Source organism: Chanos chanos, chromosome 16 (genome assembly GCF_902362185.1).
Source record: "Chanos chanos chromosome 16, fChaCha1.1, whole genome shotgun sequence".
NCBI lineage: Eukaryota > Metazoa > Chordata > Actinopteri > Gonorynchiformes > Chanidae > Chanos > Chanos chanos.
The window spans coordinates 6,092,817-6,114,776 of NC_044510.1; the positions used below are offsets into that span (position 1 = coordinate 6,092,817).

At 43.8% G+C, this 21,960-nt stretch overlaps 2 protein-coding genes across 2 annotated transcripts; one reads left to right on the forward strand and one right to left on the reverse strand.

Moving 5' to 3' along the window:
• Positions 1 to 2,757: 2,757 nt before the first annotated feature.
• wnt9b (wingless-type MMTV integration site family, member 9B) lies at positions 2,758 to 8,093 on the reverse strand. Its single transcript, XM_030794040.1, has 4 exons — positions 8,008 to 8,093; positions 6,493 to 6,746; positions 5,261 to 5,526; positions 2,758 to 3,243 (listed from the first exon to the last, which is right to left on the reverse strand). The coding sequence occupies exons 1-4, from the start codon at positions 8,091 to 8,093 to the stop codon at positions 2,758 to 2,760; spliced, it is 1,092 nt and encodes a 363-aa protein (XP_030649900.1).
• A 2,982-nt stretch (positions 8,094 to 11,075) lies between these two features.
• arf2a (ARF GTPase 2a) lies at positions 11,076 to 18,787 on the forward strand. Its single transcript, XM_030794041.1, has 5 exons — positions 11,076 to 11,145; positions 16,354 to 16,511; positions 17,230 to 17,340; positions 17,629 to 17,753; positions 17,912 to 18,787. Exons 2-5 carry the CDS (start codon positions 16,364 to 16,366, stop codon positions 18,071 to 18,073), a joined length of 546 nt encoding a protein of 181 aa, XP_030649901.1. The 5' UTR covers positions 11,076 to 11,145; positions 16,354 to 16,363; the 3' UTR covers positions 18,074 to 18,787.
• The last annotated feature ends 3,173 nt before the right edge of the window (positions 18,788 to 21,960 follow it).

Sequence of the window (21,960 nt, forward strand, 5' to 3'; positions counted from 1 at the left end):
CGCAGGCCTGATGAGGTAGAAGTTAAAATTCCCCTGTGTGAACAAAGCCTTAGTCACAAAGTCAAACATTACTTGGTTAAAACAACGACAATAAGAAACAGACGAACTGACTGACCGGGTGACTTACTGACTCCTGTCGATGTTTACACTGAAAGTTAATCACTGATACAGCTTTACACACACCTTGTATGAGTTCTATTATGTGTTTTCTATATGGAAGTAGTCACACACACACACACACACACACACACACACACACACAAGGATGGCGCTGATTTGGTTGTTGGATAGCATGGTGAGCAATATTTGCATAGGCTTACTCCAAATGAAATGACTGTATATGAACAAAGGATTCAGTTCGATTCACATTCAGACGTGTAACTACAAATTCATCGCCCAAAACTCGCCTTATTACGTAGAGTTTACGGCCAATGTGTTAAAGGCGGCATTGAAAAAAAATCCTCTTGAGTCAAAATGTTCTATATAACAAATGATTCTGCCCGCAGTGGAGATACAACTTAGTTGGATTTTTTTTTGTGGCTAATTTCCCTGACAACACAAAGTCACACATACACACCTAAAGGCTTGTGAATTCAGATATTAGAGATGTTACAAACCATCATAATTTCACTTTTTCAACACTAAACGGTTAAAATGCTTCAAACCGATGAATAGTGAATTGTACTGCAGTATATGTTGTTAGAACTCTGAGAGCCATTGTGTTATTGCGATTCAGTGATTACAGGCTGACCCTAAATCTTTCCACTGCTGCCTTCGTTTCGATGATGCATTTCTCTCTCTCTCTCTCTCTCTCTCTCTCTCTCTCTCTCACCACAGCTGCTCAGAGTCTGAACAAACAGAAACACATACTCAGAACGAAACAACAACAGAAAAAAAAGAATGGAAAAGAAAGAAGAGGAAGAAGAAGAAGAAGAAGAAGAAGAAGAAGAAGAAGAAGAAGAAGAAAAAAAAAAAACCACCCTACCAAAACTCTATGACTGTAGCTCTCTGGGCGGCCGTCGGCGCGTGCACTTTGACCCCTGGCACGCTCAGTAAAGGAGTATTTTGAGAGAATAGATGGTTGTGATCTGGGCTGATTGGTAATTGGGTAAATCAGAAGAATCTGGATTGGTCCTTTTCCAGAGGCATTAGGGACATTAAAGAGCTTTTTGGTTTGGTCTGGGAAAGAAACCCTCAACCATTTGCCCTTGACTGGAAAATGTAAAACACTGGAAACGACGGTGGCTAGACAGCTGTTTTCAAACTCTCTCTTTTTTTCTTTTTTTTTTTTTACAGCTGTATAAAAAAACCCAGAGGATCCCTGTGTTCGTAGACACCATGTTCTCTGGCCTGCGTGTCCCTTTACTGTTGAGTCTTTCTCCTGGTTTTTGGTACAAATTCAAATGAAACAGTGTAGCTGATGTATCGCCTCTACGTCGGGGTAAATGCATTTTCTGAAGACATATTTGAATTATACCTACTGCCCTTAAAATGTTAAAGTTATGCACTTAAATATTTCTTCCTCCTGATCATTCATTTTGAAATATATATTCCAGTGAGATTCCAGGTTTTCAGCAGGCTTTTTGCTTTCTTTGGATTGTTAATTATTCACCACTGATTTATGAATATTGACACAAGTGTGTACGTATGTGTGTGCTTGTGTGTGTATGTTTTTTTAATTATGGACAAAGGTTGTCTCTCCCTCGACTGCACACAAAAGACAAACGTAACAATCATAACACAGCAAACGTAAGTGCTTTATACTTCCGTAATCATTTTTGGCCCCTTGTTTCATCTGTCTCAGACTAACAGACAGTCAGACAGACCAACAGACCAACAGACAGACAGAACAACAGTCAGACAGACAGACCAGAAAGGCAAGCATGCCAACAGACAGACAGACAGACAGGCAGGCAGACAGACAGGCAGGCAGGCAGGCAGACAGACAGGTTAATGGGTTGACTATTGTCTTTCTGACAACCATTCCCAATCAGACTGTACTGGGGAGATTTCCAGGTATTACACAACTCCAATTCACCCAGTACCAGGTATTACACAACTCCAATTCACCCAGTACCTGGTATTACGCAACTCCAATTCACCCAGTACCTGGTATTCAGTGTGCTCCTACTACTAAGAGTCCAACACAACCCAGCTTGTTGAGTTCACCTCTGTGCCCATTCAGAGTTTCAGTGTGTTTAGAGACCCAATGCAAAGAACAATGCAGTCACCTCTGAAACTGTGAAAAATTTCCCTCTGTCCCAGGGTTAGAGTCTCGTTTACGGACTCGACAGTCTAAGAGACGTATGAAATACGCATACTGTCTTCTTTCATCGCCACGACGACAGCAAACAACTCCCAGTTTTTGAACAGGCATCTATAAAGGGCATGCCCTAAGGGGGTCCTTATCCTACTTTGCCCACGTTTGCCTTTTTGTTGTTGTTGTTGTTGTTGTTTTTAATGGATATTATCACAGAGAGAGAGAGAGAGAGCGAGAGTTAGGAGATAGACTTTCAACCATTTAAAATGTCAGGAGCCATTCCCGAAAGCGTTGAGACGTCACCCCCCCCCCCCCCCACCGGCAACCCTCTCAGATTTACCTCCATCCCAGACACTCGCTCCTCTTTCATCCCCTCTTTTTTTATTGTGTCATCTTTTCGTTCTTTCTGGCTACCGTTCCCCCGTGTTCTGCTGTTCCGCTATCCCTCTCTGTCACCTTCTACCTGTCCTTTTCTCTTTTCTCTCTCTCTCTCTCTCTCAGTGTTTTTTACAGGTGTACACCTCTTCTTCTCTCAGGCAGGTCTGACACTCCACGTGGCAGCACCAGCGTACCTGGCAGTTGCAGGAGAGGGTGGTGAGACGTAGCGCCGTGTTGTAGCCGCGCCCGCAGCACAGGCTGCCGCAGCTGGTGTCTTTGGCGCACGGCCTGCCCGCCGTGCCCGGCGAATAGCGCGAGGGCCGGCAGAAACTCGGCGACTCCTCCAGGAACACCAGCTCCGTGGGCCTCGGGCGAGGCGTGGCCACGTTGCCGTGGCCGTTGCCTTGACGGCGCGGGCCGGCGAGCTCGGTCTCCCCGGTGGCCGCGTTCGTGACGCTGAAGACGCGCACCGCCGTGTCGTAGCGGTACTTGAGGAGACGGCCCGTGTCGTGGAACGGGGAGAGCTGTTTCCAACAAGTCCGTACAGCACAGGAACCAGATACACCGTGGCACTTACAAGTGGTCTTTAGTCCGCTCTTCACCGCCTGAGAGAGAGAGAGAGAGAGAGAGAGAGAGAGAGGGATGAAGCAAAAGCCATAAAAAACAACACACTCAAAAGTCAAACTGTGAGGGCGGGGAGAGAAGACGAACAGGGGGATGAACAGATTTTTAAGGAGTGAGAAAGAGGGAAAGAAGAGGAGAGAAAGATGTCAGGTCAATCACTCTGATTCATTAGCTTGGCTCTTATCTCGAGTGCCTATCTAGACAGAGCGAACTGGTTTCCTGCGGGGTGTGTGCGTGCGTGCGTGCGCGCGTGTGTGTGTATGCGTGTGTGTGTGTGAGTATGGATGCTCTGGGAGATCTCAGCCTCAAGGTAAATGCCAAGCTTGATGTTAAGATGATGGATACTGAGTTGGGGTGGGGAACTGAGGGGGGGGGGGGGGCATGGTTTTGCTAGCAGTATTTTATACAACTCTGACCTGCGTCCACACACACACACACACACGCTCACACATACTGCCTCAGGACCAGCACAAAATAAGTTCAGACCAGCCTCTCTCTCTCTCTCTCTCTCTCACTCTCTCTCTGTCTCTTCACTCACTGAAGATATTGCTTCCCTATTAGCTGTTGAGGACAGAAAGACGTTGGTATTCCTATTCCTCTATGAACAGTACATGGAGATGTCCAACCTTGGGTCAAAAGTTCACCTGGTAGCCAGAAAGTGCCCTCGTTAAGGTCCAGGTAAGGCCAAGAAGAGGTCACATGGCCAGTGAGGGAGGGGGGTAGGACAGAGAACCCAGGGGTATATAGGGGGGCGGGGGGTGGGGGTCAAGTTCCGCCCACCATCGGTATGAATTCCCCCCTCAGGGCCACCTGAGAGAAAGAGTCAGGGAAGGTAGGGAAGGTGGGAAAAAGAGGTGGACGCCGGGGATGGGGGTGGGGGGGGTTGGGGGGATGGGGGGGTGGCAGTTAGGACAACAAACACCTAACCACCTCTGCTTGTTTTTGTTTAACGCCAATTCCTGGCCCTTAGGTGAGATGTTCACTCAGGAAAACACTCAAAAAAAATTCTGACGCTGATGAAGATAAAATAGAGTAGTGTCTCTGTCTTGTTTCCCTCTCTCTCTCTCTCTCTCTCGCTCCCCTGAGGCTGCGGGTTGTCTCCTAGTTACGCTGTTGTTATGAGCGCATGTTATGAGAATTTAGGAAAGTCTAGAGAGCAAAGCGACGTCGGCAGTAGCGGCAAGATTGGCATACAGTATGTGGAAAAAATGCTCATATATTACAGCATCGTCCTCCTCCTCCTCCTTCTCCTCCTCCTCCTCCTCCACCTCCTCTTTCCCTGTATAATCGCTGTGATGGGAGACCTCTAATTTACGCTGGGCCCCCACAGCAAGCGGCGTCATGCCTGACTCGATGGAACACCTGGCTCCAGAGAGACGGCCCATGCCTGCCTGTCTCACCCCAGCTTTCAGAACTCTCCTCTGGGCTACGGCATAGGGAGGCCGCACCCCCCTTCCAAGAGAAAGAGTCAAGACACACTGCTTTCCTCCAGTAAACAGGTAAAGTGAGACAGAGAGGAGGAGTAAAATTGGGCCAAAGCTCTCCTTTCTGGTGAAAGGTGTGTGTGTGTGTGTGTGTGTGTGTGTGTGTGGGAGGGGGGGGGGGTATTCATGGCCCAGATAAACTGGTTGAGGTGCAACACATTTGTGACTTGGAAAGAGAAAATAAATATTTTCCTGTGATCACTCAGAACAGCGATCAGTAGTAAGAGACTAACTGACATGTAAGATTCCTATAACACCATTCCTGAATACAACATGTAAGATTCCTATAACACCATTCCTGAACACAAAATTCGCCAATAATGGATTCATTCAAAGAGGGGGGCTCAGTATAATTATAATTTAAGAGAGATTACCTTCTTCTAAGACAGGTTTTTGATATGCCAAAGTCATGAGAAGAAAGAAAATGATCATAGAATTTAGCCCTTGGGATCTCATTCTAATTGCAGTACGTGTTTCAACCCACTGATTTACTCTAATTGTCAGGCTTACTCACCCTGATACCAGCGTTAATGTTGTGGGCGTCGATTTGCGCCCGCAGGTCTTTGCTAACCCGTTTCTGCCCCAAGAACTTCTTGAGGAACTTGGTGCTGTATTTTAGATTGTCCCCGCAGACCCCCCACTGCCACGCCTCGCGATGTTGCAGTCCCGGTGAATCGTCGCATGTGCAGCGCTCCATGCGTCCCGAGCTGCAAGCTTTTGCCAAGGCGTGTGACAGCGCAGCCGACGATACCGCTAAAAGGAAGGCCGTCTCTTTAAAACCTGTGGTGAAAATGATGCGGTTATCAGAGATAATCATTTACTTTTGCGTCTTTTTTCATGTAGAATATGAATTCACTCATAAACAATATATTTGTACTATCGTTGAAAAAAAAATGGCATTTTTAAAAAGCTCGCCTAGGTAGGCTAAGTTAAGAGGCTCTTGTGGTTTGAATAGTTTAAATTCTACGAGTTACCCTAAATCAAGCAGGCTTCTGCTACTCATCAAAACGGCAACGAATTTTTCAACCCTCTATTACATGTGTTGTGTTTGGAGGTCATGTAGTACTGAGCTACTTTTCCTATTAAGTGTGAAATGACGAGTTTTGTTACGATCCCTCCACTGAAATCCCCCTTCCGACCTCTTAACATTGTTGTTTACTTGCCCCATTACTGTCGCTAGGGCGTATTTTGATCCAATTAATTATTATTTTGACTAGGAAAGGATTTTTTGTCCAGATGAAAGCGCCCGATCACGCCGCCCTTTTCCTCTGAGAACTTGCGCTCTCTTCCGCGAGATAAAAATACCTCAGGCGGCCCCGCGAGGCCCACCGCACAGGGATTCCTAACTTCCCAAGTCCCTAATTACCGGCGAGCTGACCTGCTCATGGCTTTTACATTCTCATCCGAGCGACGAGCTTCTCCGGAGATTTACGCACATGTTCAATTTAAAATAGTTACCACAGATGGGGTGAAGACATGGGTTCATTTTATAGGTATATTTTGAATTAAAGAAAAAAAAAAAGAACATTCTCCGAGAAAACCTTTCTTCGTGATTAGGCCTGCTTTGCCTGAGGATTTCTTAACGACTGATTAAAAATGTTAGCCTAATAATAGGCTACAATATCAGAAAATTAATTAGCCGTACGAAACGTTTCTGCTTTTATTTATTTATTTATTGAATAAAAAAAAAAAAAAAACGTTTTGTTTTTTTTTACTTTATTAGTGTCCAAACGGAGCGTGACTTACCGCGCTTAAGGAGGCTCCCTCGGCCATCCATGCTACAATTCCAGCGCTCATTTCGGAACTGGTAGCGGCACTCCATGAGGCTTAGGCGGACCGACTCCCGTAACGTCTCAGCCAAGCCAGGTTCCCGTCGACACAGCCGCTTCTGACGGCGCGTTAGGGTCATCTGTTCGCATTGCTTAATGTGCGCTTTACCCGTTGGTGGCTCGTTGGAAAAGGGACCTGGCAAAAGCACGAGAGGTTCCCGGCCTGTCAGCCTGAAAGAGAACAGACACATCCCGTAACTGGACGGAAATGCTCGTTGTTTTTCTTATTTAGTCACAGAGTCGCAGCCTATCCCGAAAAAAAACCCATATGTGTTAAAGCATTGGAGTTTTGCTAATTAATTTTCAATGTCTGTGAGACATTGTATGAGAGCACGAATTATATTATTGTGTAATTGTCCGGTTGAGTCGCATTATTACAGTGTGGTTCGCTTAATTTTTGTTTGAAGCCTTGATCGTGTTTATTACGCACTGTCTGTTTTGAAAGGGAAATCAGCGAAGACACCCCGGATTTGCATGCTTATCTGTTTGTAATTATTTGAAAAATATAAATAAATGAAATATATATATATATATATAGGCTTTAAACACCTCTGTAGAAATGCCGAATATTCATATAGTAAATTGCTCTCTCTCTCTCTCTCTCTCTCTCTGTTTTTCTGCATCAACCGTTCGGGAATCAGTCAGCAGTTCCGAAATCTGAACTATTTAAAATGAACCACAGTGGCGTATGCATAACACCACTAAACCGTCCGAAATCCAACTCACAGAAGAATTTGTTTCTCAATATAAACAGAATTGCTGTAATGTCTTGTGAACCTTAGCCAGAAAGTTCTTAATGATCAGGTAGCGAGAGGGCACGGACGTAATGCCAAACCATCAGAGCAGAGTCGACGGAAGACATCTGGATACAGTGAGGGAAAGCGGTAAGCGCGCAAATCCCATGTGCGCTGCACTAAACTGACCTAACATCAGTCCGTTTTGTCCCACAATATAAATTACAATTGCGCTAGACGAATGGCATTGTCTGTGAGTATCTCAGGCCACATAAAAGTGGATCATTCCTGCTGCATACACTTTGAAGTATTTACATACACACAGACACACAAACAAACACGTGTGATAATGTGTCATCTATTTGAATGATGTTACAGATAAATGTATATTTTTTTAAACAGCAAATATGTCTTTGTGAAGATTAAAGACAAGCATAATCGCGCAAACAACTTTAGTCACTAATAGGTTGAAAATAACAAGTGCGTTTCTGTCAGCTTAAGAGAGGGGTACCAAAACACCATTTTTTTTCAAAGGCTCAACCTTCTGTTTATCATTTGGTAGATCATTAATTGTAGATTAATAAGAAGAAACAAAGCATCAACTACAGAGAGGAGGCAGCATGAGACTCTTGGACGAAGTTCAACAGAAAACGTTGTCATTTCAGATTAAAAACAAACAAACAAACTTATTGTCTGACCCGAAGTAGGCTGCTGTATGACAGAGTAGGATGCAGAGAGCAACGAGTCGCAGCAGGCTGGCAGTCCTCGGAAGCCCGGTGCACATGATGACGGGTTGGCGCTGCTCTTCATCGCGCTGTCTGTCCGTAAAGAAGTCCGCGTTGCGCCGGACAGTGCAACCTCTTAAAGGGGAAGGTACACATTTCTGCCTTGGGGGCAAGCGCGTTCCCGAGGGAGGCGAGGCCTCTGGGGATCGCGCCTCGCGCTTATTGGATTCCCTAGAGGTTACCCCGCCTGTCTGAGAAACCACTCCTATAGTAAACCGCACAGGTAAGTTTACCTGCTGAATACCGTGGCATGATTAGAGGTTTGAACGTTACTTTCTGAGCAGTGCCTGTTCTCCAAATTCCACTCTTTTCTCCAAGTTAATCTCTAATATGGTAATTTCTGAATTTATGAAGTAACGTCTGCTGGTAGATGTTTCTTGAATCCAGTAACAGAGATTTGCATTAGTTTACACTTTTGTTATGACAAAGCATTAGTCCAGCACACTCAATGAACCAAGGGCTTGGTCACTAGGTGATTGGTTGAACCATGTGCTTTTGGATTGTGTTATAACAAGCATAGTTCCCAGGACTAGAGTGTAAATATATTCATTTGACTTTGGAACATTTATTGGCTTGCATCAAAACTAGAGAATCTTACATGTTTTGGCATGCTCAAAATTCTGAGGAAGACATAATCGTATCGGTTTTACATGCTCCATTGAGAGTATATTCCTGAAATTAAAAACAACATACAATTGAATAAAAACCCAAAGTAATTATCTATGAAATGTATAATAATATAATGTGATGTACCTAATATGATATAGGACATTTTTATTTCTAACTTAAGACACTGTGGTTTCTCTCTATTGTCATAGGCCCTTGTAGACAAAGCTGTTTTCTATTTTTTTTGACCGTTGCTTATTTTTGGGTATCATGTTTACAAACCGCGGCTCCATTCTCATTTCCTTGGCATCATTAACACACAGCTGTCTTCTCTTTAATGTTTTGTTGTTGTTGTTTTGTTTCTGTCACCAGATTCATGATTGGTAGTCTATAAACATCTCTGCCATCTCCTCCTGTCTCCTTTCCCGTGTCCTCTGTGAAAAACTGACCAATAGGAAGAGGAGTCTTGGAGTGATGTCACCCTCTTTGTTTGATGCTCTTATCAGTTTGGCTAGAGGTGGGTCAGGTGCACTTCCTGACTTTGCTGAGAACTAATCCAACAATAACACAGAGGAACTGTGTCTCCACTCTGGTAAGAGTGTGAGTAATGCATTTGACAGCTAGCGCACTTTTAAATGTTGAAAAGACGAGATGTGTTGAGTTGATATTGCTGTGACTTCATGCTCTTCTGTCTGTACTTCACCGATAGGCGTTTACAGAATAAAAACAGAGACTGAGTGCATAGAGACAAACTGACATACGTTTATCTTCACTAATAGACAGATTTTCATACTGAACCACTGCAGTTGCATGAATGGTGTAAAATACTGTGTGACGAAATGGTACATAAAGTCGTTAATATCAGACACAGAGAAGGTAATATTAAAAAACTGTTGTATGTGGTGGGGTTGGCACAGTGGCGCAGCGGGTAGCGCTGTCGCCTCACAGCAAGAAGGTCTCAGATTCAATTCCCAGCCAGGCAGCCAGGGTCCTTTCGGTGTAGAGTTTGCATGTTCTCCCCATGTCTGCATGGGTTTCCTCCCACAGTCCAAAGACATGCAGGTTAGGTGAATTGGAGACACTAAATTGCCCCTATGTGTGAGTGTGTTTGTCTGTGTGTCTGCCCTGCAATGGACTGGCAACCTGTCCTGGGCATTTCCCCACCTTTTGCCCTATGAGCACTGGGATAGGCTCCAGCACCCCCTGTGACCCTAATCAGGATAAGCGGCTTAGATAATGAGTGAATGAGTGAGTGTTGTATGTGGTGTGTTTCTGAACTAGTTTGATTCGGAGCACATGTTTTGGGGTGCTGATGGTAAAAAATAGTGGGTGTCTCTGTATGGTCTTAGAATTGCTTTGTACTGGAGGGATCTCGGGACAGAGGAGTAAATAGTTGACAGTCCCCATTAGTGCAACTGGTAATTTTTTCAGTCATAGCTTTTAACACTATTTGTTGTTGGGATAGACCTCCATCTAGAGGATATATTGTGAATAGCAGCCTCAGTGACAAGTGTAAGGGGGATAAAGCAGTTGGCTAAAATGAACACCTCCTCCCATCAACCCACTGATCGCAGTTCATTTGTTTCAGCCTTACAGAAACAAACATGATACACTCGTGTTAGTGAATCACTGGATTCAGTGATTCACTAACACAACTCTCTAACATAGTCCATAATAAATGGAATCACACACACACACACACACACACACAGATTTCAGAGAGAGCTTAGTAGGAAATACTTGCTCCAGAGTCCAGTGTATCTGAGATACTGTGAATAACTGTTTATAATTTTAATGTATTCATTTCTCAAACATAATTCATCACTGAGATAGTTTGGTTTTCTTAGAAATTTGGTTTTTGAATGCATTTCCTTGGTAAGAACTTAAAATCCTACCATGCCCTTTTACAGTTCACTTGTGTCGTTATCATTTTATTCAGGGACCTCAGAAACACGCAGTCTACAGTGGTATAGCCCGGTGATTTAAGCCCAATTTGCTTCCCTCGATTTCCTTCTCTCTTCACAACCACGAATGAAAAGAATAAATGTAAGGCGGCTAGTCTTCTTGCCTAGTCACCTTGCTAGTCTGATAAGCGAGGACTGACTAGGTCATCTGTCATCAGGGCTGTGATGAGTTGTCATTAAACGGAGACATCAGGGTTCAGTACTAGGAAGGGCTAGCTAAAGATTCCCGGTCTGACTTGTCCCTCCTTGTGCAGAGGGAAAAATAGTTGGGGCATCCGCCCACAAAGCGCACTTCAATTCAGCAATTCGACAGCGATGATGTAGGCGGACGTTTGTGTACACTATGTACAAAACGATTGGAGGAGATTTAGAAACAGGCGGGGCCCGTGACACGGCTGTCTGAAGACCTGTAAAAGACGCCATTTTGTTGTTAGCGGTTACGAGAGGCACAAGAACATTATTCTGAAGCTACTTCTAAAAGGTAACGCAAGTATTATTCACACATGTTATTACTGTAATTCCATATTACAGACACTATTTAGTTTACTATCAAATGTATCCATGTCCTCAGTTATACATATGGTAGTAAACTGGCTTGTGTAGGCATCTTAACTACGTTAGCTTTAATGGCTAACCAGTAGCTATCCATCCTAACATTAGCTGACAGCGGAAGCTACTTAGCTAATGTGCAACGGTAGTCAGCTAAACATATATTTGTGTTTTTGTACATTGATGTTTAGATGCGTGCATATATTTTCAACATTTGTTTTACCATCCTATTCGATAACTGTATATATTGTTTGTCAAACGTCGCTTTGTAACCGGTAAGAAGCAACTGTATTAACGTTGACATCAGCTGGGAAGCTAGCGGCGTTAGCATTCGATTCAGTTTCATCTCTGACTCTCGGAGCCGGACTCGAATAAAACAGCTAAGATCCGGATTGCTGTCATCGTGTCCTTTAGCTGTCATTTCGACGTTTAACAAATTATCGACCACACTGTAGCTGCTTCCCAAAACAAATATCTCAGCGTAACTGTACTCGAGCTGCTAGCTGGCTAGCGCGAAGGTACTAAAAGTAGCTAAGCAAATAATGACTGTAACCTTAAGAACCACAGGCCGTGTTTCTGATCCGCAGTTGACTGGTGCCATCCCCCCCTTTAATGACCGCATTACTATGAAATAGGGCAGCTAGACAGGTCGTTCTCAGATGGCAGTAAACAAGAGTAAAACCAAGGAGCTATTTAAAAAAAAAAGACGTTTCTCTACAGTGCGCAGCAAACTTGCTGTATTGACAGGGTATTGTGCGCCCTAACCTGCCAGCTAACGAAGAGTTAGTCGAATGTCGGCCGCTTATCAAAGTCCTTAGAGTATTGAACCATCTGTCACGCAAAACTTGCCTGTCGTTTTGGTTTGATATTTCTAGTACCTCCTTATCGGCCATTAAGACGGAAGACTGAGTTTGCTGGTCACAGATGGTAGCTAGTTAAGTCAACGTCATATTGCCTTGGTGTTGAATAGCATGAATCAGTCACCAAACACTTATATAATCCCTATGTAAACAAATAGGTAATACAATATAATGTTTTTTCTTTAATTCATGGCAGTTAAATTTGTTTAAAAAAGTGATTACATTTTTGAAGTGGGTTAAGTTAAACCGACGGCTTTACTGTTAAATGCCCCATATAATCCTACACTGGTAACATTGTAACATCTTAACAAGTTGTGTTCCCCCTAAACTGTGTTGCAACCTTGAAATTGTGGAAGGGATCAGATGTAATCATGTGATTGGCTCCAGGGGCTCATATTCTCTCACTTCTCTCTTAGCTGGGCAGTCTTTTCCATGTTAAACACCGCTGTGGTCTAAACTGCCCTACCGTGCTGTGGAATCTGGATCAACAAGCATCTAAAACTTGTCCCTCCCTAAAAGGCTTCCATAGACTGGTGGCTGTGCTTTTTTTCTTCTTCTTCTTTTTTTTTTAAATGCTGTCTTGGGAAAATTTTTCAAGGCCCAAGAGAGCTTCTATTATCTGCACTGTTAACATGGGCCTTACATCCCCAGAATAAAAATGGTCCTAAATAGTTTGCATTTCAAGACTGCTCCGCCCATCTTTTCTGGTTTTAATGACAGACGGTTCTGTATACAAAGACGAGAGAGAAGTTTTTTTGTTCATAAGAGACTTAAAAACAACGGCCAGTAGGATCTATTCTGAAGCTCTGGGAGTCTTTTAATGCATCTTATTTTCATGGAAAGTTCCAAAGCCTTTTATACTGTCCGCAGTGTGTGTGTCTGGCCTGTTTTTAGGGGTCTTCTCAAAGTTTGACCACACTGGTTGCTTGTTTGTTGTTGTTGTAGTTTTTCTTCATTTTTTTTTATTATCTCTATTTGAATAGTTAGTGGTTTGAATAGCAGCTGCACTGTACCATGTCAGTATGTTGGTGAGACATCAAAAGGATGTGTTAAGAGCATGTGGTTTTAAGCATTATGATTAGGTGTGCCATACACACCCAGTAGACTGCGAAAGTGAGAGGCCTTGTTTTTTTTTCTTTTTGTTTTTTTTTTTTTCCCTCTGAGGCTGCCTCTCCTCTTTGTTTTTACACTGACGGCCCTTGTTCTCTGCCCTTGTTTCTGAGTTCAGTTCCTGTAAAGAGGGAATCCTTGTCTTTCTAGTAAAAATCCCCTCAGACCATCCTTACCTTGCATCTTTTCCTTGCTCCCATTTGTCTCTCTCTCTCTCTCTCTTTCTCACACACACGCACACACAGTCTTTCTTTGTCTGCACAGTCCCACTGTATGTTAAAAAAAAAAGGTTAATAAGTGGTGTTCGTCGTTCTCGGCTGGTAACGAACACCGAGCGCGGCGGCTTTATTTCATTGCTAAAACACAAGGATGCTCTGATCACAAGGGGTTTTTTTTCTCACTGAAATATATTAACTTCAGTGAACAATGAGTGATTTAACACTTTTTTTTTTTGACTGGCCGAAAGCCTCCGAGGAGCTGATCAGAGAACAGAACAAGGTAAAACAAAAAAGGAGGTGGCCTTGATAACAGCAGGACCGTGTTATTGTGGTTTCTGCTTGGCTGTGACTGTAAGCCAAAACGCAAACAGCTCTCTTCTCCTGCCTGAATACACAACAGATGGACTAATTATTTCAAGGCTGGATGCCGGTGGCGTGGCAATGGTTGTCTTGGTGGCAGTTCCACGTCTGGTCTGATTGGGCAGATGTGCGCATGTGTAGCTTCATGAATAGGGTGGCCTTATTAGTAGTGGCCACACCCCTCTCGTCTTTTTTCTTTTTTTTTTTTCTTTCCCCTAGTCAATAATTCATTTCTTTAGGCCTAATGAATCATCTATGAAGCTCATTCTTAACTTACACACCCACACACACACACACCGCCCCACACGCACACACACATACTTGTAACCGTGGCCTGTGATCGTTTGTATGACTTATTTCCTGTAAAGCAGCCGAGTTTTGAGTGTGATTGACGTAATGTGGCGGTGTTCAGTGTTGGTCAGTGAGGTGCTGTAATCAGTGGAGGGATGATGTGATGTCATAAATGGAAACATGCAGCGGAATGTTCTAGAGCCAGTGTTGCACCACCCAGCCAGTTTCATTCTGACTCCCTCGGACTTAAGCTAGCGTAGGACTCACAGAGGGAGGCGGGGACTCACCTCGTCGCATTGAAAAGCTGCCCTTTCAGCTGCTAGGATTTGAACTGTCTTTGTTCACTTCTGGTGGACAGTTGGCTTAGTGGCCTTGCTAGCCCCCCCCCCCCCCCCCACCCTTGCTGTTTAGGCCCAGGGAGAGGGGAGAAAAAAAACCCTTTTTTTTTTTTTCTTTTTTTTTTACCGTATTTCCAAATATTTGAACAAGCACCTGACTCACCTGGCTAATCTCTGCCAGTCTGTGGCCTCTGGTGTGATGTCACAAACTGTATTCCAAGGCTTCGGCCTTTCTCAAATTACCAACAAGTCAGTGCAGCAGGGCAGAGAATGTCAGAAATGCACAGAGGCGCGTCCTCTCACTGCTAAAGCAACTTCCACATTTCCTCATCAACAGCCTGTCAGATATGACCTTAATTTGCCTAGCTTCTCTCTCTCTCTCTCTCTCTCTCTCTCTCATATAGAGATTATGCTGAGTACACACAAGGCAAATTATACCCATTTTAAATGGATTGTCTACGTTTGGGGGGAGATTTTTGATCTGAATATCTTTCCTAAGGATTCCCTCCATTCTTTTTTTTTTTTTTTTTTCCTCCTTCCTTAGAAGAACTCCTTGTCATCTTCCCCCTTCCAGTTCATCCTGTTTACCCAGGGAGCCTGGGACAGCAGTAATGTTTGTACTTTATCTTTTCAGCAGCACAGCCTTCTGTTTAGTCACTTGCACTTACGCCCCCCCCCCCCCCCCCCCCCCCCCCCCAAAAAAAAATGAACAGAGGCTGAAAAACGAGCTGGAGTCATTTTTTGGTGCGGTATCAGATTCATATCAGCCTACACAGCTGTGGAAACATTTGGGGCCTGCTGAGCGCTGGCATTCAGCAGCGTTTTTTAGACGGGAAGGATCTTGTGTTTGTTTGTTTTTTTGTTTTGTTGTTTTTTTTTTGTTTTTTTTGTATCCGTGTGGAGACACTCCTTTATGTCAAATCCCTTCAGAAAGCGGAAGCGAACCTGAGTTTACGCTGCGGAGGAAGTTCTGAAAATGAGCATTCTAAACTTAGTTCCGAAACGCGCTCCGAATGTGGAGGCAGTTCTGAGTGTGATGGAAACTCAAGAGTTGATTTGGTTCTAAGTGAAGCCACATTGCCCTGAGCTGTGAACATGGCGGCATTCTAGAGGTGAAGGCTCCATTGTGTGTGTGTGTGTGTGTGTGTGTGTGTGTGTGTGTCTAAGCCCCAGAGTCTGGAGCATCGCTTGGGTTTCAGTATGTCTGGATTAAAGCGTAACATGATCAGGAGAGACTTGGACATTTACCTGTCACCCCCCCCCCCCCCCCTCCCCCTCCCCCTCTCCCTCTCCCCCTGACTTATTCAGAGGTCTGGTGTGTTCGCTCTTAAGAATTGATCAGGTGTAATCTTACCTGCCTGCCCATATCTCCTGTTTCCCCCAATGCTTCACTGGCCCACGCTCATCACATCCCTGACCCCATTGTCTCCTCTTCTTTCCTCCTGTCTGTCTTTCTCTCTCTCCTCTCATCTCTCTGTCCACTGATGCTGAACCAGCACTTTTTAGCTGTGTCTTTAGCTGATATTTGAACGCACCTTTTGTCTGCGTCCACTGACTAGTAAATGTGGTTTATGGGAGCTTCTGTAAGAGAACCAGACACATTGACTTGTATTGTCTGGTATCTGTGACGAGCATTGACTACCGTACATCCTGATTTCCACCTCATGTTAAGAGTTCGGTAGAAAGAACAAGTTGGACGGTGTGTGGTATGACACTTTGTGTGTGTGTGTGTGTGTGTTGCTGAGTCCCTCACTGCTGTGAATTTTCCTCATTCTTCACTGTGCCACATTTTGACTCAGCTCTCATGAGGAGAGACCTGCACTGTGGCCTTAGACTGATGTCACCTTCAAATTAATGCCATCATCGTCTGACAGGTGGCTTTGTGTCCCAGGCTCTGACCCTCTAGTGTACAGCGTTGTGACCCTCTCTCTCTCTCTCTCTCTCTCTCTCTCTCTCTCTCTAGATCTGCCACCATGGGGAACATGTTTGCTGGCCTGTTTAAGAATCTCTTTGGGAAGAAAGAGATGCGTATTCTGATGGTGGGTTTGGATGCTGCAGGGAAAACTACCATCCTGTATAAACTCAAACTGGGAGAGATTGTTACCACCATCCCCACTATCGGTGAGTCAGGCTTCTACACCACATCCCCTCATATTCCTCACGTTTTCCTCCAGGTTCTCTTTCGCTCTCTCGCTACCTCCTCATTCTTTCTTTCTCTCTCTCTCTCTCTCTCTCTCTCTCTCTCTCTCTCTCTCTCTCTCTCACTACCTCCTCATTCTTTCTCTCTCTCTCTCTCTCTCTCACTACCTCCTCATTCTTTCTCTCTCTCTCTCTCTCTCTCTCTCTCTCTCACTACCTCCTCATTCTTTCTCTCTCTCTCTCTCTCTCTCTCTCTCTCACTACCTCCTCATTCTTTCTTTCCTTGTCTCTAATCCCACTCTTTCTACTTGTTGAGCTCTGTGTGTGTGTGTGTGTGTGTGTGTGTGTGTGTGTGTGTGTGTTTTAATAGCTGCTGCTGTTTTTGTATTTCTTTTGTCCTCTTCTGCTCATGAGTTTACCACCCCTCATTTTTGCTGTATGATGTTAGTGTCTTTGTACCCTTTTCTCCACTGTGTGCGTGCGTGTGTGTGTGTGTGTGTGTGTGTGTGTGTGTGTGTGTGTGTCCTTCTACATTGAGCTGCCCTTAGGCTGTAATGTTATGAGAATTTGAGGCCCAGACTGGGACTCAACCTGCCCTGGTGACCCTTTTTCTCTCTCTCTTATTCGCACACACACACACACACACACACACAGATGTGTTTTTTCTGACTAAATGTGCTCTCTACGTGTGTGTCTGTAGGTTTTAATGTGGAGACAGTAGAGTATAAGAACATCAGTTTCACAGTGTGGGACGTTGGCGGTCAGGATAAGATTCGGCCGCTGTGGAGACACTACTTCCAGAACACACAAGGTGAGCGCTCTCTCTCTCTCTCTCTGTCTCTCTCTCTCTCTGTCTCTCTCTCTCTCTGTCTGTCTCTCTCTCTCTCTCTCTCTTTCCTTCTCTCTCTCTCTCTCTCTCCCCCATCATCCATCATTTAACAGGGTTGTTCTGAATCAACTACTGCTGTGCTAAAGCAATTGTGAAAAATAATATTTAAGATCAGCATATCGACACAAGTATGAGTTGATCTGAAAGACCACTACAGCATATATGCTTTGTTACTTAATACTCATACTGATGTCTGTCTGTGTGTGTCAGGTCTGATCTTTGTGGTGGACAGTAATGATAGAGAGAGAGTGGGCGAGGCCAGAGATGAATTGACACGGATGCTGGCAGAAGATGAACTGAGAGATGCCGTGCTGCTTGTCTTCGCCAACAAACAGGTGAGATACAGACAGCAGCACACACACACACACACACACACATATGCACTCTGTCTCTCTCTCTCTCTCTCTCGCACTCACCCACATACACACACACACACGTTTAGAATGCCAATAAACTTTAAAATAAATGACTGTCTCTCTCTGTCTCTCTCTAGGACCTGCCTAATGCTATGAATGCGGCTGAGATCACAGATAAGCTGGGTCTGCATTCACTGCGTCATCGTAACTGGTACATTCAGGCCACCTGTGCTACCAGCGGAGACGGCCTTTACGAGGGCCTGGACTGGCTCTCCAACCAGCTGAAAAATGCAAAATGAGCCATTCCACTTGTCCCTCTCTGCTGTCTGTGTGTGTATGTAAGTGTGTGTGTGTGTGTGTGTGTGTGTAGCAGTACTGGTTTTAGCCTCCTGCAGTCTTCCAGTTTGTCCCCAGGTCCTGCCCCTCTCCCAATGTATTTTCATCTGTTTCTCGAGGACTGCTGAGGCCCAGACTGGTTGTGGGCGTTCAAGCGTGCGTGTGTGTGTGCGTGTGTGTATGTGTGTGTGTGTGTGTGTTACATTGAACTTGGAGTGGGAGCAGCCTTGCTGTGCCTTTCAACACACACTCTCTCATCGTACAGCATGGTTCTCTCTCTCTCTCGCTCTCTCTCTTTCTCTCTTCCTTTTTTTTCTTTCTACTTCCCCCCTCTTCTCTCCTCCACTCGCTCTCCCAGTTCTCACTGGTTTTCAAATGGCAAAGAATGACCCAGGATGCAGTTTTGTTTTGTTTTGTTTTTGTTTGTTTTTTTTGTCTAGTCCACAGAATAAAACCAGTATACTGAAAATTAGAAAAAAAAAAAACAACTAGTGACTTGATTTTTCGGCTGCCAGAGATGGCGCAGTGACACACCCGTCAGATGTTTGAAAAGGTCAGAACCTCTTCACTCGTTTTTTTTTTTTTTTTTTCTTTCCCCTTTCCACCAATGATGAAACTCAGTGTAACCTGCATCAGGTTTGGAAGAAAAGATAATAAAAGTGACATTTTCCATCCTAGACCTTTCTTTGCTTTATTTGAAAATCAAAGCTGTTTTTTTTTTTTTTTTTCCATTTGTTTTTTTTTTTTTGTTTATTTTTTGCACTTGACTACAGGAAAGTTCTAAACTCCTTGACATCTGTTCTTCAGTAAAACACAGGCCTCCTCTTTTTGCCTTTACCATAGTTTATTTTATTGAACCGCTCACATAGCTCGAGACTGTAGACTCTACCTTTGGCTTCTCTCGTAACGGAGAAACTGAAGTCTGACAATACTTTGAAGTGTTGCCTGTTAGAATGGTCCTCGTTTTCAAAAACAAACCTCGCGTGTGTTGTCTTTTTGTTTTTGTTTTTCCATCGTATTCTTTGGCTTCTAAAATGTCATGTAGCCAGAGCACCAGAGGTATGAGAAATGCAATAACGTGTGTGTCTAACAGGAGAAGAGTGTTCTGGGAGTCATATATGTAGTCTGTACTCTATTTGTGTGTGTATGTGAGAGAGAGAGAGAGAACTTTGTCCTTGGGGAGCAGTGAGGCCTTGGAAAGAGCTGCTTCCACTCTGTGCATTTTAATCATTTCTCGGTTTGTCTGGTTTGTTTTTAACCACCGTTTCATTTTAGTTCTTTTTTTTTTCTCATTTTGGTGTTGTGTAGGTGATCTGCCTGTGTGTGTGTGTGTGTGTGTGTGTGTGTGTGTGTGTGTGTGTGTGTGTGTGTTTAGAGTGGTCGTTTTGGAGACAGGTGCATAGTCAAAGACTAAGAAAAAAAAAAAAAGTTCAGACGAGGCCAACCAAAAGGGCTCAGCAGAATGCACTAGAGCCGCGTTCAAGGTTTGGAACGGCCAAGTCCACACCGGGACCTGTACAGGAGTTGAATGAAGGGATGCTAGCACTATATCAGCACAGAAAGTCATCCAAAGTCACAGTAAATGGGCCTGTTCTTTGTGGTGAAACCATAAACTTACCTGTCAGAGATTGTCCCCAGGACAGTCTGTGTGTTGTATCTGCTGGCACCTGTAGGGGGCGCTGTTTGGAACTAGTGGGGATACTTAGGGGATGAAACTGTGGATCCAGTTTGTTTTATTCGCTTTGGCCAAACTTGACCAACTCCTGTCAGGTTGCAGACCCAAATGCTGACATTTGAAAACAAACGTTCTGTTTGCATTTCACAAGTAAAGCTACAATGCAAACAGCCCACAATTAAAGCTGTCAGTCACTCCTCCCCTCTCTCTCTCTCTCTCTCTTTTTTCTATGACTCTCACTGTCTTCCTCTCTCTCTCCTTCTTCCCATGACCATGACTTATCAGTTGATGCATAACCCTGTTCCTCAGTAAACTACACCCTGACTATTTGAACAAGCAGCAGCGGACAGTCACACAGCACTGCCCCAGAGGACTGTCCCTCTTTGTACCCACCCAGGAATGCACCGAATTCCCCAAACGGTTCCAACACTGACCGCGACAACACTCTTATTCCCCCCCCCCCCCCAGCTCTTTAAAGGGACCTCTTCCAAAAGGCAAATGTTGTTTTGGTGCGTCGAGTGGTTAACACACACAGACACACACACACTGTAAAAATAAACAACAAAAAAAATTTAAAAAAAAAAAAGAAAAAGAAAGAAAGAAAATTGATTGCGCCATGCGCTGGGTGACCTGAAGGGTCAATGACCTTGTACTGACCTCTTGTAAGAGAATAGGTGACCTTTCACCTTTTTTTGTGTACACAACTGGACAGCAACTGTTATGATTTTAAAGTTACTTCATCCTTTCTCTTCAAAACGCACCAAAACTCAGCAAGTTTCAGAACTCTAACGACATTTTTTTGGGCCTTTTTATCGTTACGATCATATAGACCTACTGTAGTGGAAAAAAAAAAAAGGATTGATTTATTTGAATGATCCGCATCAAGTATATGACGAGTAATTATTAAATGTATATGAACTTGAGTATGAAAATGTATTTTAGCCAGCCTGTTTTTTTGTTTTTGTTTTTGTTTTTTTTTTCAGTTAGCTACCTTATGTTCAGATGTGAAGCTTTAATTTTGAAAAAAACAAATGTTGGAAAAAAAAAAAAAGCGAGAAGGTGTGCATATGTTGTTGTTTTTTTTTCTTTCTCTTTAAGGTTTCCTTTTGTTTTTGGCTTTTTTAACCCATCTTGTAACATCAGAAATATGCACTATAATAAAGAGATCTCTATTACAAATAGACCTGTCCCTGTCTTTATTATTATACTTTTAAGCCTCCTCACATTTTATGACCACAAATTCTTTTTTTTTTAAATGTTTGGGAACTAATATTGCATTTCCAGTTTATTTATTTTAATTTCTTTTTTTTTGGGGGGGGGGGGGGGTGGCCCTTACAGTTCTAAGAAAATGAAACATGATGTTCTGCTGTTCATGGTGATAAACAAACCTCTGAGAGATGTGAAAGCACTGGCAGGAATATTCTAGGCCTCACCTGCCTTTTCACCAAAAGCAATATTTTTGATATTAGTCTTAGAGTCCCAGTGACGCAGTCTGAAGTCTGAGGAGACCCCGCCCCACCCCCGGGAGATTTGCTCCATGTTATTGTTCCCTTTTGATTAAGAATGCGGGGAATGTATTTCAATCGAAAGATTTATGAATTTCATCTGGAGGACAGAGTAGAATGAAAGCGTTGGTCCTCTGACCTCTTTCCACTCAGACTCTCAAACGCTTCTGCTGAAACCTGATACCTGATGACCTTTTACACGTTCTGATCGTCCGTTTACATGTTCTGGTCGTCCTTGTCAAGTTCATCGACCGCCGTTTTCTCAAACGCAAACGCAGACCCTTCACCATTTGAATTTCACATCTGCAAAAACAGTCACTAGCGTGACTTACCTCAGTTTGAAAGACACCAGTTTTTTGTTGTTTTGTTTTTTCTTCTGCTGTATACCAGCTGTAGTTGTTCACACTGTGTAAGGCAAGCTAATGGTTTGAACGTGTATAAACAGCTTTTAGCAAATTCAGGTCCTGAATGTAGGGCAGAGACTTGATTTGTATTTCTGTGCGTGTTTTTTCTAGAAAGTCCCGTCTCTAGAGAGCTATGAAATGAATCGGGAGTGGTTGGATTCATAGAAGTCCCAGAGAGATATTGCTATATTAAAGAGCGTCACCCCTCCAACGTATTCCGGATATTCCCTGGTGTGCGGCTGGCATTCCTGGATATTCCTCTGCAT